The sequence below is a fragment of the Histoplasma capsulatum genome, assembly GCF_000150115.1.
Source record: "Histoplasma capsulatum G186AR genomic scaffold supercont2.5, whole genome shotgun sequence".
Taxonomy (NCBI): domain Eukaryota; kingdom Fungi; phylum Ascomycota; class Eurotiomycetes; order Onygenales; family Ajellomycetaceae; genus Histoplasma; species Histoplasma capsulatum.
Genome location: NW_025544805.1, coordinates 2,142,700 through 2,158,156, shown reverse-complemented (window position 1 = coordinate 2,158,156; position 15,457 = coordinate 2,142,700). Strand labels below are relative to the sequence as shown.

Genomic DNA, 15,457 nt, shown 5'->3' with positions numbered 1-15,457 from the left:
TACTGCTACTGGTATGATGGAGAGGTGAGGATATTATAAAAGGTAGACCAGAGGGATCAATGCAGTTTAGGGATATATGATTCAGTAGAACGTACGTATAGATTTGAATTTCCGGTTTCAATGACACTTTATTTGGTGTACAGAGACGTTGGAACACCGAGAGTCTATTTTGGGCTAGCGAACGCCATGACACCTTTTAGTCCCGCGTTCAATCTGATAAGCCTTTTTTGACCGAAGCATGGCGGCAAGCATATAATCGCAAAACGAAATCTAACTTCATCGTCCATTATTGAAAACAAGTTAAGCGTTGTTTAAGCTATAATATCCCCAAGAGAATGACCGGTGAACAAATTAGGCAATAGTGCAAGCGACTTCAATACACGGCCCCGATTGATCCAAACAGCAGGAAAGAAAGAACCCCCCCCCACCCCCAGCAATGTCACTGGGCATATTTCTATTTTTCTGAAATCATGGATTTCTGCCCAAAGGAAGGCCCTGCCATCCAAGGGTAACATTTTGGGGAACGGATGCATTATAGCAACGACCGTCTTCTATCGCCAACCCCTTTAGGTCATCCTTGTCAAAAGGTCAGCAAATTTAATATAAGGAAAGCAGAATAGCAAAGCAAAGAAAATAACCCCTTACAGGAACTCTAAAGAACATATACATTTGTTGATCTATTCCTCTGAACCATTTAGTATTGTACGGTATCCGATTGGTACTATCCGTGGCCGACGTGTTCCTCAGTAGTATACATTGGACCTGGCCGGGATATTTCGTCACAAGTTGTGGATAAGATGACATGATATCCAAATTTGTTGTGTCACCCAAGACAATGAATTTGCGCTTTGGAAAGGTCTGGAAGACCTTATCAAGCAAGAACTCGCGGATTGATAGAGTCGCTCCTAAATCGGTGAAATTCACAATTCTCGTATCAAAACTGCCGGCCGGGTAGGTCCTGAAGACATAATCCATGTACGGGCGAGTCAGTTGCTCGGGTGATGTTGTTAGGTAGTGAAAGTGTAGATCTGGTAAGCTTCTTGACCAGTTCGAAAATATCTCTGGCATATTCATCCAGGGAATGAAAGGTCGACCGAAGAGGTTATTCAACCCTTCTTTGATTGAGTATATTTTCGACACTCTAAGGACATCATCGATATCACTGATTAGTGTAAGCCCTTCAGGTGGAATGAGGTAAGCAGTGGCATTTCCAGTATCCGTTCCATGTGCGTATAATTTGAGGCGTTGCGTTTTGCATGTTTCGTTTCCTGCTATCGGAAACGCCCCTGACACATTCTTGATCTCAATGAACGAATCGAAGTCGCCTTCCATATTTGTGACTCCCGGAACATCTATGTCCTGTTCCGTTACCAAAGGCTCCGCATCCTCACCAGGATACCCCGGAGGTATGTCAGGCGTGACGCGAAAAGAGACTTTTGTATGGCTTTGTTTGAGAATAAATACACTTCGCGTCATATTCAGGGAGTGCGCATAATTTGGTGGAGGAAGCTCCTTAAGCGAAGCACCGAGCAAAAACATGCTTGCGAGGCCATGTAGCATTTTATCCGCAATATTTGGTTGCTTGTAAATACTTCCACGAAACCTCAGGCTCCACCCCTGGTCGGTCCAGTTCCCATAGCCTCTACAAGTGGGATGATTAGTAGGTCGAGATCAAAAAAAAAGCAAAAGAAAAGAAAAGCATTCCTTCTGGAATCCAAGCGATTAGCAAATGCTGAGGATATCTTGACAACTCACGATATAGTAAGGACTTCCGTCGGAACCCGTTGAAGCACCCGGTCTGAGACAATGACACCACGGCCAACTTCCTGTGTGGTCGGAAAGACTTGGAAAATACTCGGGAATCCACTGTCCGAAGAAGGACTGACGCGACTTAGAAAGCGAAATTGCAACCTGACGAAGCTTTCAATCTTGCCCAGTAATTTCAGCCAGTCACTGGATATCGAAATGGAGATTGGATCTGGCGCCGACGATGTCCAAGGGGCCTCCGGAATGGGAACTGTTGTCAGAGAAAGAGATCCGACAAAATAACATAACAATAAGCTACAAGTGAACGACGTGCGCCATTCTAACCCCCATAGCCACATCTCTATTCGGGATGAATGACGGATTCCAAAGCCAAAAGGAAGGGGGATATCAAAGAGCTTAACCACACAGAGACATCTCCCTAGGCATGGACAATGATTGAGATATCGCAAAACAGTTTTGTCTGATGGAAAGAATTCTCTTTGCACAGAAGCAGTCCGCCAAATTGGCAAGTCCTGAATCTCTTCTTCGGGTCCATCCTGCCTGCCTGAAAAATCTGCAGCCGCCACAAGCCTTGAAGGGCGGAAACTTCTGCCGGGACGTTGATCGAGAGGAAAAACATATCCGGAGGCAATTTGAAGTTATCCTGTCCTCCATGGTCCAATATTTTGTGCAATGTGCCGAGAAGATCTTTAAAACCGGTTGCTCTGGCTGCCTTTCCTACAATGTATTTTGAGGATGAACATGGGGCCCGAAGTAATTCCATCGTCGGCGCTTTTCGACAGCTATGAAGTGTAAGTGTTGGCGGCGTAGGGCTGGGCCATGCCTCTTTTTTGATATGGGTATCGTCCATTCGTTGATTGAGGCTTCATGCAGGAACGATATTGAAAAGTATGATCAACTGGAAGCTCTGTTCAAGTAAATATGTTGGGATTTGCAACATAGCCTGACAATGTGAGAATGAAGAAATGCACAGCCTAACAAAGCCCAAATATACTGAGGATCTGTGGGCTTGTATTGTACCCCGTTTGCTGGTTTTTGCTTTGATTGTCTTGTGGGAATTTGTCTCTATGACAGGAAAACATTGTCTAGATAGAGGGAATCGTGGCGGCGTCCCAGACGCATTTACATTCTTTGAAGACTTATACACCACGCACTGTGTTCCTCTCCTATTCCAGATCAAAAGAAGCAAAATTCGGAAAAGGTGGACATGACCCATTGTGAAATGGCAATGTAGAAACAAGTTTGCCCATCATACCCGCAAAGTTGAAATCGCCTAAATAGCCTTCCCTAACCTTTTTTTTTCTGCAGGCGCTTTTTCTACTGGGATGTGGATTCGGCAATGAGATCATGTACGCAAACTTCCATATCTTTTGCAGAGTACATAATCGATTATTTCGCAGACACTGTTTGTTATACGGCCGACAATGCTACGGGCACTTTTGCCATTGCCTCCTGTTTTTTTTTTTTCGTTTGGGGGGGGGGGTGGGGAGGTTCCTTGGCGAAGGCTCGACTCAAATATCTTCACTCCTCACTTTTGCATCTCGTTTATTTTTATCCATGGACCTCGCTCGCTTTTCCGCCTTGTTTACATTTTGGTCGAAGAATCCAATCAAGCAAGGCTGCATCCCAGTTCTGTATTCATGCAGTTACATTCGGGAAATATGAGGATATGTCTAATTGCAACGAAGTATTATACTTGATGATCGATGATCATTGTTCTCTTTTATAACACTTTCTTTCCACAGGGTCCACAGCAATCGACAAAAGGATATATATGTACGCTGCGAATGTATTTTACCGCAAGAGCCTCCATCTCCGTTGACGAGGGTTAGTTGGCAAAAATGAGTTAGGGCTGAAACCATGTTCCTCAAATCACACCTTCAAGAATCCGATGAGCTTTCGTTGAAAAAACATGCTGCTCTCAGATGGGGGTTAGTAGCACAAAGATATTCCTTCAAGGTGGACAAAAAGCACGCTCCCACTAACGAAAATCTTCATGCCACATATCCACATCCTTAGCCTGGGTTATTATGAATATAAATTGAAAGATTCAAACAAGTTTTCTCACCAGAAGCATGCCGCACATGGGGGAAAATAGACATGACGACCCATTCCCTTAGAGAGAATAAATCAATCAACCCAGAGATTACAGGGATAATTATAAGAAACTAACCAATAAAACAATCAACAATCAGCAATAAATAAATTAACAAATAGACACAAAGACGAATGGAGAAAGGAGGAGCTTGTCTAAATTCTTACAACGTATAAACGCAAGGCTATTTCGTTTAGAGCTGTGTTCGTGCTCTCTTTCGTGCGCTACCTTTGGCCGGCGTTTCGGCCTCCCGGTCGTGACTACGCTTTTCCTTTTGATCAAGCACAAGGCTGAGCACATCGAAGCCAAACTGTGGGTATTCCAAACACATGGTTTTGAACTCCTGCTCCGCCTCGTGGCGCAGGACATGACTCCTCGTCGCCCAAAAGGCGGCAACAGGTTTCCGAATAACGGTATCGTCCGCGGGAGTATTGCCGTAGACATATCTGGCGTATGCGATTTCGCCACGCGCTGTGCTGTTGATGCGATGGATCTTGCTGTGGGCCAGTTGCTTGAGCTTCTGCAGGCCGAGTTTCTCGGCTAGGGTGTATATGCGCGCATGTTTTAGCAGCTGCTCGCCAGTGTCATCGATGGCTGGAATTGAAGGGTGGGTTTCGAGTGCGTCCGACGGCGCGACAAGGCGTCTTGGGAAATATTCGCCGGTGTACTGATATTGGAGGAAGCAGCCTATGGTATCTAACATCTCGTCCTCCAAAATGATGCGACGCTATCGGGCGCGAAAGAGATCGGTTAGCCAATTTTTATCCCGTGCTTGTATCATCCCGTCTATTGCTAGTAGGTTTCCAAAACCCATTGCAGAAGTGGGCTTAGAGGGTAGGGTAGCGTACAGGGCCATCGTCAGTGAAATGTGAGATTGCGTCTTTGAAAAAGGGGCTCGCTGTCAGTATGGCTTGATGTGCAGTGACGGTGGTTTGCTCATCGCCTCTACCAACAACCAATTCCACGATCGGCGATTTTAAGAACCTATGATAATAGGTGGGCAGCGCCACTCGTCAGTTGTCTGTTGCTATACAAAAACCGAAATTTTTGAATGCGTTTGCTTGCGTTTTGATGGCCGTCTTTGGCATATCATGTGCATGGCCCGCAGGCCAGTACGTGGACATTCTCATGCACACATGGGGAGAGGCGATATGGCTCTCGACTGAATTACTAAACTACTCACTCGACAAATGTGGATTCCTTGTTGTCTGAAGTTGGCGCACCTACTTCCTCCCCATCGGCGCCCACAGCTTCTGCTCCATCCTCCACAGCTTCCGCACTTTCGACCTCAACAGGAGTCTCCGTAGAAGCGGCCATTTCTACATCGCCATCCGCACCGATCTCAATTCGTGGTTCCGCCATTCGGCTACAATTGTTCAACAACAAAGACGTAGAAGAGAAAGGAAACGTTTAGGTATCTGAAAAAGATTGACTGCTGTCCGCCAAAGGGATGCGGAATGCGCAATTGATATTGCGATAGAGAACCAAAGGACTGTATATAATTCGGATATGAAGGATTAAAAAAAAAAGGGTCACAAGGAGCAAAAATAATAAATACAATTGAAACAAAGCTCGGTGATATGGACAACTTTTACCATGCCCAAGTATCTGTCACGTGGTATTTATTGTTTCTCTCTAAAAAACATAACTTCTGCCCTGCTCTTTCCATGCCATCTAAAATACAGTCATACACATACACAACATTATTAATAAATCTAATCCACTCATCGGTTGGGATTAGGATTAAGCTTGGATAGTAGAGGGCAACCCCTTGAATCACAGCAGGAAGGTGTAGTTTTAGTAACCTGGTTCAAAAAGTTGCGTGTATGGAACCCGTGGACCGTTGCCATGGTTGGGAGCTTGAAACACACTGAAAGCTTTTCCGGACGAAGAAGCTGTTTTTGAACCCTGCCCAGCTGTAATCTGTATGCCGATTGGAGTATTTATGCCGGCATGATGTTGGATGGGAGAAAACGCAAGTGTCGCAGTAAGCTCCAGCTGGGAATGAGATACTGCCAATAAGAGACGGCATTTGCTGCAAGAAGAGATACTCAGGACGCATCTCATCCTTGTCCCTGGCAGAAGCAATCTGAAGCCTGATATCGTCGAAAGTGACAGGACAGGCAAGGAGATGATGAAGTATAAATATACATCATGTCCAATTGAACTTGCGACAAACTTGGGCCGGGACGTGGTAGGTGGCAGCTTGAAGCTATTATGAATGGTAGTAATTAGGTAGTTAACCAATCATCGTGAGTATATCACCCATCCCTTGTCTGTCTCCTTGTTTCCTTTCTTTTTTAAGTTCTCGTTTCTATTTTTGCCCTATCCGCTCATTCAGCGTATGGCTTCCCGATAGTGAAGCATTTGCCTCTAGTTTCCAACCTTGAGCTCATCATTTTCAGCTATTCTATTAATTAAAGATTTCTAGAATTAACTACGGAAATGGCATGGTGCAAATTGGTTCTGGAAGGCATCAGAATTAAGATGATCGTTTGCTCTCACGGATACAAAATAGAATTACACATTGTCTCATATCAAGCCTCTACGACCACGAAACTGCTCCCCGGTCGATGGGGTTGGCTTTTCCATGCGCAGGCTCCAGTATAACAAGTCCTCTACTGGCAGTAGCATAAGGAAGACCCGGTTGCAGAGGAAGGCCGCACATGCCACTACAACCGCAGCAAGAGCATCGAGCCAGTAGTGATTGGCTGTGGCTATAATTGCCGCAAGCACACATAGTGGGTAAGCCAGTGCGAGGGCAAGGTACCAAAGTTTCCAACATGTCGTCTTCCTCGAATCTCCCATTTCCAAAGTCCGCTGGAATATGCCTGCATGGTGCAGCAATGCGCATCCGATGCAAAAGCTGTAACCGAAGTGCATACTGGGCATAGCAGCTAGCGAGTTCACGTAGTTCCCACTCATCCAGATACTCTGAGCATTGTCGCGGCGCACAGAATCTACGAATCCGTATTCCGGTGGAAGGAGTCGGGGTGGCATGCATGGATAGAAGGTGAATATAACGAAGGCCAGGAGATTTGTGAGCGTGAGAGTCCGGCGAACGGTGGCAAAAGCGCTGTGGGATGGTGCGCTATAATAATACCATGCAATGAACCTGCCAAGGAAAGTAAGTAGATTATTAGATCATTTCACTTCAGCACAATGAGTCTTTGGTTGATAATGCTCAAGCCAAGCAGCATGCCGTAGCCTTACCCAACTGTCCCAGGGATGTGAGCGAGAGCGTAAAACCGATTGAGAGCAGTTAATGAAGATTGATGGCCGTGCATGAACCACCGTTGGACGTCGTGTTCTGTCCAGGGGAAGAGGAAGCTCAACCAGCTGGACTGTTCGATTTCTAGCGCGCGAAGGCCATTTTGCAGCGCCACATCCCATATTCCGGTCTTGGAGAAAACCGTCTGGGACACCAGCTTTGTCATCCGGTAGAAGAAGTAGGTAAAAATCCAGTAAAACATCTCAACAAGGAATGGAAACCTTTGCATCACACGGCTATGCAGATTCCCCGCGAAACGGGAGGTGTTTGGTGTCCAAATAACCATACCGAAGCAGTATCTTTTTTTCCATTGATGGCTAGAAGCCGAAATTGCGTCTTGCTCACCATCTTCGCTCCTAGGATCATAGCTAAGGAATTGAGTTACGGACTCCGTGCAACGGGGTTTGTCAAGAATCGATAGGCGGTTCTTATGGGGTCGGTCGGAAACCTGGAATCCCCTTGTGCGCGTGGCTATCATCGCACCGACAAGGATAGTTAATACGATCTGGTCTATCGCATCAGCATTATCACAAATCGCATCTCAGCTATTTCGGGGCCCCGAGGATGCCATACAAGAGGCTCCCCCCACGGGGGTAGTTGGAACATGGCTTCGCTATTCCATTGAGGAGGCTCCTCGGATGCATTGGTGTTCATGAAAGTGGAAATGGGTGCGTCGGAGTTTACCCGAGTTTGAAACATGGCGAACTGAGAGAAGAAAGAAAAAATGAGTATGGCCCAGTAGCTAACGCGCGGAACCAGCCGGGAGGAAACGGTAGTTTAGCCGTTGTCGTTGGGCAGGACAATTTGAAGTAATCGACGAGAGATGGGTAGTTTTTAAATTGTATGAGAAAAACCGAATAGCGATCAGGATCTATCCTTGGGCTATCTTGAGCAATTATTACCTAGGTAAGTATGCGAGCGGAACCCAAGTGACTGGTGAACAAAGTGAATGAGCAGACCCCGGAGACGATGCAGAAGAATAGGAAATAGACAATAGAAAACTACAGTCTTTTTCAGCAACATAAGGGTTCCTGGCCATAGATAAATATGCAAAAGAAAAACTTGGAAGTGGCCCCAAGCAGCGAGATAGCGAGTGAATCATCTTGCATCTCCCGTGTTCCTCTTTATTCGAAAACTCAGACGGTCATGGATATTTTTGGAGAAACTCTCAAACGGCCCAGAAGCTGGAACGCTGATCCACCAAGTCCAAACTCAATTACAGCTTGGGGCGTGGAGCTTCTGCAAACTCACAATTCATGCATGGCCCGCGAAGCTTGTTGTTCAGCCTCGGTTCTTGTGGTTCGGGAGGTTTGTTTGGTTTGCGGCGAATCCAGACAACGACTAAATAATCTACTCTGCGACGTTAAACGAAAAATGTATCTCCATATTTCGACCATGGCTGTTCGGTGACAGCAATTGAAAACATCCTGAGACGAAAGTTGGAGATTCTGCGAGGATAAGCGTCCATCCAACAGGCTTGCTGGGTGTGTTAGCTTGGGGTAAAATGGCCAAGAAGAACAGCTGCCCGCTTTTATGAATAATATCACAAAAGATTCCCGCTAACTAATCATTATTTTATTCCAAGCAGTTCGTGAATTTCTCGTATGGGGGGCTCTACAACGAGTTCATGGTAAAAATGCAAGTAGATGATACCACTTATCTATATGCCCGGGTGCATAGTGTGGGCGATTGGTGACTTCGACGGCACCTCTGGAGACGATGAGCTGGTCGGTGATGGATGATTCGTTAACCCAGGCAGTATCCGGAAACAACGTCAACATCGAGATGAGGATCTAGCATCGGAGAGAGAATAGGTAGTCCAGGCAGCGCATCCTCTGCCTACGAGTATGACAAGAATATCAGAGCTGCTGAGAGGAATTTGATGCCCACTCACTATACATGACTAAGCAGGTTGCCTGGAAAACATCCCCGCAATGCGCAAAAATAGCGGATGTATGTTAATCGGGCTAGGACCTTCCAATGCCCCTCGATGCATTTTCTGCCGCAGCCACTGCATTTTGTTCGCCCTTTCAAGGCCCATCTAAAGGTCCCTGATTTCCTGTCTGGTCCCCAATTCCACTTTCAAATCACTTTGGCCCGTCGAGCATACAGTATGGCTGCAGCTACCAATTCCCCAAGGGACCCCAATACCCAGTCCAATTACAATGCCTTTCGGACCACCCATACGACAGTCAACTTCGATATCCTCTTCGAGAAGCAGAAGCTCACTGGAAACGTTATTCATAAATTGATATCACTCACAAATTCGGAGGCCCGCGAAGTCATATTAGACTCTAGCTTTCTGAATATTCACGATGTCAAGGTTGACGGCAAGCAAAGCAAGTTCGAGCTGCTTCCCTGCCAGGAACCGTATGGCAGTGCGTTGAAAATACCTTTGGCTGAAGGTGTAGCTTTGAGCAAAACGGTTGATATCGATATTACTGTCGAGACAACCGAGAAATGCACGGCCCTGCAGTGGCTCACGCCAGCCCAGACGTCCACTCAAAAGCACCCGTATATGTGTAAGCTTCTTCTATTCTCACGAGTATAGGATATTCAAATAAAGGAGAGATCATTTGTAATCGCTGACTATCTACCCGTTTGCCACTCTTAGTTACCCAATGTCAGGCGATTCATGCCAGATCTATATTCCCATGCCAGGATACTCCTGATGTCAAGGCCGTTATTGATTTCAACATCTCGTCCCCTTTGCCTGTCATTGCTAGTGGTGTGCCAGTGAATGATGCCTCATCCCCCTCGTCGAAATCGAAAAATAAGGTCTATAGATTCCACCAGAAGGTGCCAATTCCGACGTATCTTTTCGCGATGGCCAGTGGGTAAGTACCGTGATATTGTTCCATATGGTGACCCATTCCCCCTTCTTTCTCACTACGGAATTGCAATAATCCGTGGGACAACGGTGTCCAATACTGATATAAACAGGGAAATTGCAGAGGCACCCATCGGCCCACGGAGCAGGGTCGCTGCAAGTCCTGACAAGCTTGAGGAGTGTAAATGGGAACTTGAGGCAGACACGGAAAAGTTTATGCAGGCAATTGATGTATGAAAATTCCAGAAGGCTCTGGGTTTTGTCCGAAAGAAAGAGAGGCACAAAGGGAAACTGACTCAAAAGGTTTTTTATAGAAAATAATCTTCCCGTACATCTGGGGGGAGTATAATGTGTTAATCCTGCCTCCAAGCTTCCCCTACGGTGGAATGGAAAATCCGATTTTCACCTTTGCTACGCCTAGTGTAATCTCGAAAGTATATGCGACTTATTTCCTTGTTTTCCTAATCTTCAATTGACACTCTTTTCTCGTTAGGACCGACAAAACGTTGACGTTATTGCTCATGAGCTCGCTCACAGCTGGAGCGGCAACCTCGTTACGAATGCTTCTTGGGAACATTTCTGGCTTAATGAGGGCTGGACAACTTATCTGGAAAGAAGAGTAATTCTAAATTGCATCCCTAAACTTCACAATTATTTTATTCGGAGAAGCTAACGTTCAGGTGCCAGATCCTTGCAGCTGTGTAAGAGCCACCATTCCAATCCGCCTTCTGCTTTCCCATTTACTGATGTTTCCTGATGTGTTAATAGACATGGCGAGCCGTATCGTCATTTTTCGGCTATAATCGGGTGGAAAGCTCTAACTGAGTCTGTCGAACGTTACGGAAAAGACCATGAGTTCACAAAGCTCGTTGTGGATCTCAAAGGAAAGGACCCAGACGATGCCTTTTCCAGCGTCCCCTATGAAAAGGGGTTCAATTTCTTATTCTACCTCGAGAACCTCATCGGCAAAGACAAATTTGATAAATTTATCCCTCACGTATGTTTTCCCATAATCGCCATCCTGGAACTAAAATTCAAAGCAAAGCTACAGGCGTATTGACATTTTTTTTTTAAAAAAAAGTACTTTACGAAATACAAAGAGGCGTCTCTCGATTCGTATGAATTCAAGTCGAGCATCCTCAGTTTTTTCTCATCCGACTCTGAAGCCCATGCCTTACTCACCTCCCTCGATTGGGACAAATGGTTCTACAGCCCTGGACTCCCACCAAAACCGGACTTTGACACCTCACTGGTTGACATCGTTTACGCTCTGGCGCAGAAATGGCGAACAGCTTCCGAGTCAGGATTTTCTCCGTCCGCAGTTGATGTCAACGGCTTAGTCGCGAACCAGCTGGTAGTTTTCCTAGAGCAGGTGCTCGTATTTGAGAAGCCCCTGTCAGCGGAGCAATCGAGGTTAATGGGCGATAAATATGGTCTTGCAAAGAGTGAGAATGCCGAGGTTTTGAACATGTACTTCCAAGTCGGCTTGAAGGCTGGTGATAAGAGTGTCATCGAGCCGACCGCCGCATTCTTGTCGAGCATCGGACGAATGAAATATGTTCGTCCATTGTAAGTGACTGTCTTTTACTATCCCTATATCTTTTGTTAGGTATCTATATGAGGCTAACATGGCATCAAAAAATAAGATACCGTGCGCTGGAGAAGCTTGATCGCAATATCGCTATCGAAGTATTTGAAAAGAACCAGAGTTTCTACCATCCTATTTGTAGAGGCTTGGTCCAGAAGGATCTGTTTGGGAACAAGGGGAGTTAGACCTGCCTTTTTTGGCAAGTCTCCATGTGACGGGCTGCGGATGTGAGCCGACACATGATTATATATCATAGAAAATGTTATGTGCGCAAATGTTGTCTATTCTGAGTTCGTGCGCCTGGCCATATATTCTAGGCCTGCTCGTTTATATACGTAAATTACAACCTTGTCGATCCGTCTACCCTTCCGTCAACAGATGGGTCATTAGATTTCTAGCCAATTATCAACAGCATCTCCGGGAAGAAGCTTTGAATTCTCATGCCCTTTGAATTACGCAGAGATGATATACCTTGAAATTTACAGTAGTCAACAACCTCAAGCTATTGAAAACTAATGCGAAGTGGCAGGATTTACCACATTACACATCACAACTAGCAACACCCTCAAGATTCCGTTTTTTCTGCTGGCGCCGGTTGACTGAACGGCTCATTCATCCCCCGACTCACAGTCCCAACCAACCCCCAATCCTGCCGAGTCAACCCAAAAACCTTCTTCCCAACAACCAAATCCACCAAGCCCTCATGGGGCACCCGACTCAGCTCCACCAGCACCCTCCTCATGTACCCAACCACAGCTGCCACTTTCCGCCAATCCATCTCCTCCGGCACATTCCCATCACCGCCTGCATTCGGGTCCACATGCGACGCCTTCCAAATGTTCCTCCACACAGCCGCCCCAAGCACTGCGTCGCCGGACACTAGGCCTTGGTCATATGCGGCGAGCACACCGCGCCATTGGATGAACAAGTCTTTGAGGTAGCGGTTGCGAATACCGCGCATGGTCATGCCGTGGTAGATGGTCATGCGGTGTTCGGCGTTGTGCGAGAAGTTGTCGAGGAGGTGTTGGGAATACGTGCGGAAGCTCTCGGGGGAAGGGAGGGCGCGAAGGCGGACGGTTAAGAGGTACATGTGTAGGAAGGTGATTTGGGACCAGGTGGAGAAGGTTGGGAGGAGGCCGAGTTCTGGTGTTTATGTGGTAAGTTTCTTTCTTTTCTTTTTAATTGCGTTATGTTTGGAGAAAGGTTTGTATATCGATAGAGCATTTTTTTCTTCCTTGCCGTGCGTATCACAAAATATTCGAAAGAGGTGGATCTTAGTGAGAAGGTAGTGGTTTGAAGAAACTAACAAACCTTTATACCACGCCCCTTCACCCACGCCTAGGTCCTCTCCATGGGCAGTCTTGGGCACTACGCCACCGGGTTGCGACGCTTGAGGAATCTTATAGTCCGCCTGCAGCTGGCAAGCCTCGAACATCTTCTTAGTAGCTCCGAAGGCCGTATACGTCTCTGTCGTGCGCGAGGCGCGCGACTGGAGTGAGTTTGCTATATGAGATATTGGCGAAGATGGCGAGTTAACAGGCTCATTTTTTAAATCGCGCAGTAATTTTCTATTACTGCTCTTCTCGGCCGGAAGTGTGGATGTGGATATGGACGTGGCGGGTGCGGATGCGGATGTGGATGCAAGGCGGGAGGAGACGGCTCCGCGACGGCCAACAGGACAAGCAGAATTCGGAGCGCAATATCTTTGGGGCTATATATATATATTTATAAGTAAATGTGTTTAGTACGATATTTTTGAGGTAAAATGAATTGAGTGGAATCTGTCGATCCGAAAGCTACAATTGATTGACGGAATAGAATTTACTGCTTACCTGTGGTTTGAATGCGAGCCTCAGCATATCCGCGCACTGAGCACAAGATTGTCTCGAAAACATCATCGGCTGCTATATATGAAGCAACAGGGGGATTATCGCAATGAGATAAGAAGGTGGTTAGTATTGGGTTGAATAATTTTTAGTTATCATTTAACATGTTTGAAAGATCGTTTTTGATTATTTCCTCCTGCTTGGTGAAGTGGATGTTTGCACTGTTTGCAAGGGACATCGGCCTCAGCTCATTCCAGGATTTTTTTTTTTTTCAACCAGCATTATCTTCAACGAACAGGAAAAGTGGAAACTGAAAATACGATGAATCACTCGTTGCGTCATTCAGCGCATATATTAGTGAACGTCCTATCCGATATCCCATATTGCACTACATATTCGTAGGACAACGTATGAGACTCAGTATCGACACTACATTGCTGCAGCTTCTAGGAGGGATAGAGAAAGGACGAAGAGACGACGATAAGGTACATGTAGCAGGTTCCTACCGGCTGGCCCCCTATACCCAAGTTCGGGGGGGTAGCCCATTTGCAGCTTCCAAGAAGGAATACTCTAAGATACTTGATATAGTGATCATCGCCTGTACAGCGGCAATGTATTGTTGTTTGCCTCGGGTATATTCGTTGCATGTCATGATATAGCAAGAGGGCGTGCGGGTATGCGATACTTTAACAGGAGGGCAGAGGGATACCAAAGGTATACATATCAGGTTCCAACGAAAACATGTTCCAAGCTTGTGTCCACCTTGGGTAATAAATCGGAGAGTTTATTTGGGTCTCGCATGACGGCTGGAATATCTTCCCGCGAGCTGGCTAGGCGCTGTGCTATCCATTAGCTAATTGCCTCACATGCGACATCATGCGTATTCGGAAATGAGTATATACCTGTCTCACGGTATCATACTCCTCCTCTTTTGCTTGATACTCCCGAATCACCTCCCGCGTTTCAAAGTCGACATATATTCTAGTATCTCTTAGGCGAACCAGTACATTATCCAGCCGCATGAAAAACCGTGAGAGAAGCAGAAGGCGAGAAGGCATGACACGAATCTTGCAAGATAACATAGCAATACCGTTATCTGCCAACTCATCCTCGTATAGCATTACTTCGTCGAAAAAGAGGATAGGATCTGGTCGCTTTAGGAGCTCAATAGGAATAGGGGATGAGGACGATTCGAATGGCTTCGACCCCGGAGAGAGAGTGCCTTTGTAATCCGTGCTATAGGACCAATCGAACGGTTTGACTACTTCTTTAATTCCTTCATGCGTGTTTTCTCTAAGCAAAAAGTAAACAACTTAGCTCCTGCGTCCAAATCGTATCATTTTCGACCGAAGACATTATGGCGGTATTCACCTGCTCTGCTGCCACTCTTTCGAATAAGCCACCTTTAGCATTGTCTCCCCAGTTTTGTCCACGCGGTCCAAGGCATCAAAAGCGTTGAAATCCAGTTTCCACCCCGAGGGTTGGTGCTCGATTGTGGCGTGGTTGTCGCCAAAGATCATCTCCGGAGGCGCAATGCCCAATTTTGTAGTCATCTCATCGATTGGACCAGCTTTGAGTATTGGGAGTTTTTGAGTTGTTATTTTGAATCCATGTCTTGTAATCGAATTGTCTTTGGAAATATTGACAGAGGGATACTGGGTATCTGGGGATACGCCATTGGAGGCCATTTTATGGAGTGTGGGTGATAAATATTCGTCAAAAATACCTAGACTAGCCGTTGCGACGAACTACCTAGGTAGTCAGTTAGTTGTGCATTATCGACCAAATTCGAAGCACACACATGGAGCTCAAAAGATCCCACAGCTGGGAGTTGGCTTTGCTCAAGTGAGGTTCTTGCTTGTTAACTGAATTCGAAGCATTGCCCCGCGAAATGCCAAGAATAACGCCAAGAACGGGTAAACGGCGTAACATTGACCCGATGGTTGCTGTGGTGACGGTTGACCCCCCGACGGGAGTAAATAAAGGCGGAGCCGACTTGCGGCTTTACAAAGATCAATTCCTCCATCCATCGCAGAAAAGATAACTGTAGAACAGAAAGCTATTCAGAGAAGCTCTTCAT

The 15,457-nt window shown here is 46.2% G+C and overlaps 6 protein-coding genes across 6 annotated transcripts; 1 reads left to right on the top strand and 5 right to left on the bottom strand.

Moving 5' to 3' along the window:
• Positions 1–532: 532 nt before the first annotated feature.
• HCBG_04677 (uncharacterized protein) lies at positions 533–2,617 on the bottom strand (the record flags this gene model as incomplete). Its single annotated transcript, XM_045431726.1, has 4 exons — positions 533–564; positions 756–1,642; positions 1,756–2,307; positions 2,334–2,617. 4 exons carry the CDS (start codon positions 2,615–2,617, stop codon positions 533–535), a joined length of 1,755 nt encoding a protein of 584 aa, XP_045288279.1.
• An 821-nt stretch (positions 2,618–3,438) lies between these two features.
• Positions 3,439–5,387, bottom strand: HCBG_04676 (uncharacterized protein; the record flags this gene model as incomplete). The annotated part of the gene is made up of 4 exons (XM_045431725.1): positions 3,439–3,935; positions 4,030–4,589; positions 4,711–4,846; positions 5,046–5,387. The coding sequence occupies 3 exons, from the start codon at positions 5,222–5,224 to the stop codon at positions 4,056–4,058; spliced, it is 849 nt and encodes a 282-aa protein (XP_045288278.1).
• Positions 5,388–6,394: 1,007 nt separating this feature from the next.
• HCBG_04675 (uncharacterized protein) lies at positions 6,395–7,787 on the bottom strand (the record flags this gene model as incomplete). Its single annotated transcript, XM_045431724.1, has 3 exons — positions 6,395–6,977; positions 7,076–7,638; positions 7,707–7,787. 3 exons carry the CDS (start codon positions 7,785–7,787, stop codon positions 6,395–6,397), a joined length of 1,227 nt encoding a protein of 408 aa, XP_045288277.1.
• Positions 7,788–8,779: 992 nt separating this feature from the next.
• Positions 8,780–12,684, top strand: HCBG_04674 (leukotriene A4 hydrolase; the record flags this gene model as incomplete). Its single annotated transcript, XM_045431723.1, has 10 exons — positions 8,780–8,860; positions 9,082–9,655; positions 9,748–9,966; positions 10,088–10,194; positions 10,278–10,397; positions 10,457–10,582; positions 10,633–10,664; positions 10,732–10,960; positions 11,045–11,532; positions 11,610–12,684. 10 exons carry the CDS (start codon positions 8,780–8,782, stop codon positions 11,734–11,736), a joined length of 2,103 nt encoding a protein of 700 aa, XP_045288276.1.
• On the bottom strand, positions 11,990–13,410 carry HCBG_04673 (uncharacterized protein; the record flags this gene model as incomplete). The annotated part of the gene is made up of 4 exons (XM_045431722.1): positions 11,990–12,022; positions 12,180–12,694; positions 12,863–13,262; positions 13,384–13,410. 4 exons carry the CDS (start codon positions 13,408–13,410, stop codon positions 11,990–11,992), a joined length of 975 nt encoding a protein of 324 aa, XP_045288275.1.
• A 302-nt stretch (positions 13,411–13,712) lies between these two features.
• HCBG_04672 (uncharacterized protein) lies at positions 13,713–15,235 on the bottom strand (the record flags this gene model as incomplete). Its single annotated transcript, XM_045431721.1, has 3 exons — positions 13,713–14,214; positions 14,280–14,670; positions 14,749–15,235. 3 exons carry the CDS (start codon positions 15,063–15,065, stop codon positions 14,101–14,103), a joined length of 822 nt encoding a protein of 273 aa, XP_045288274.1.
• Between the last annotated feature and the right edge of the window lie 222 nt (positions 15,236–15,457).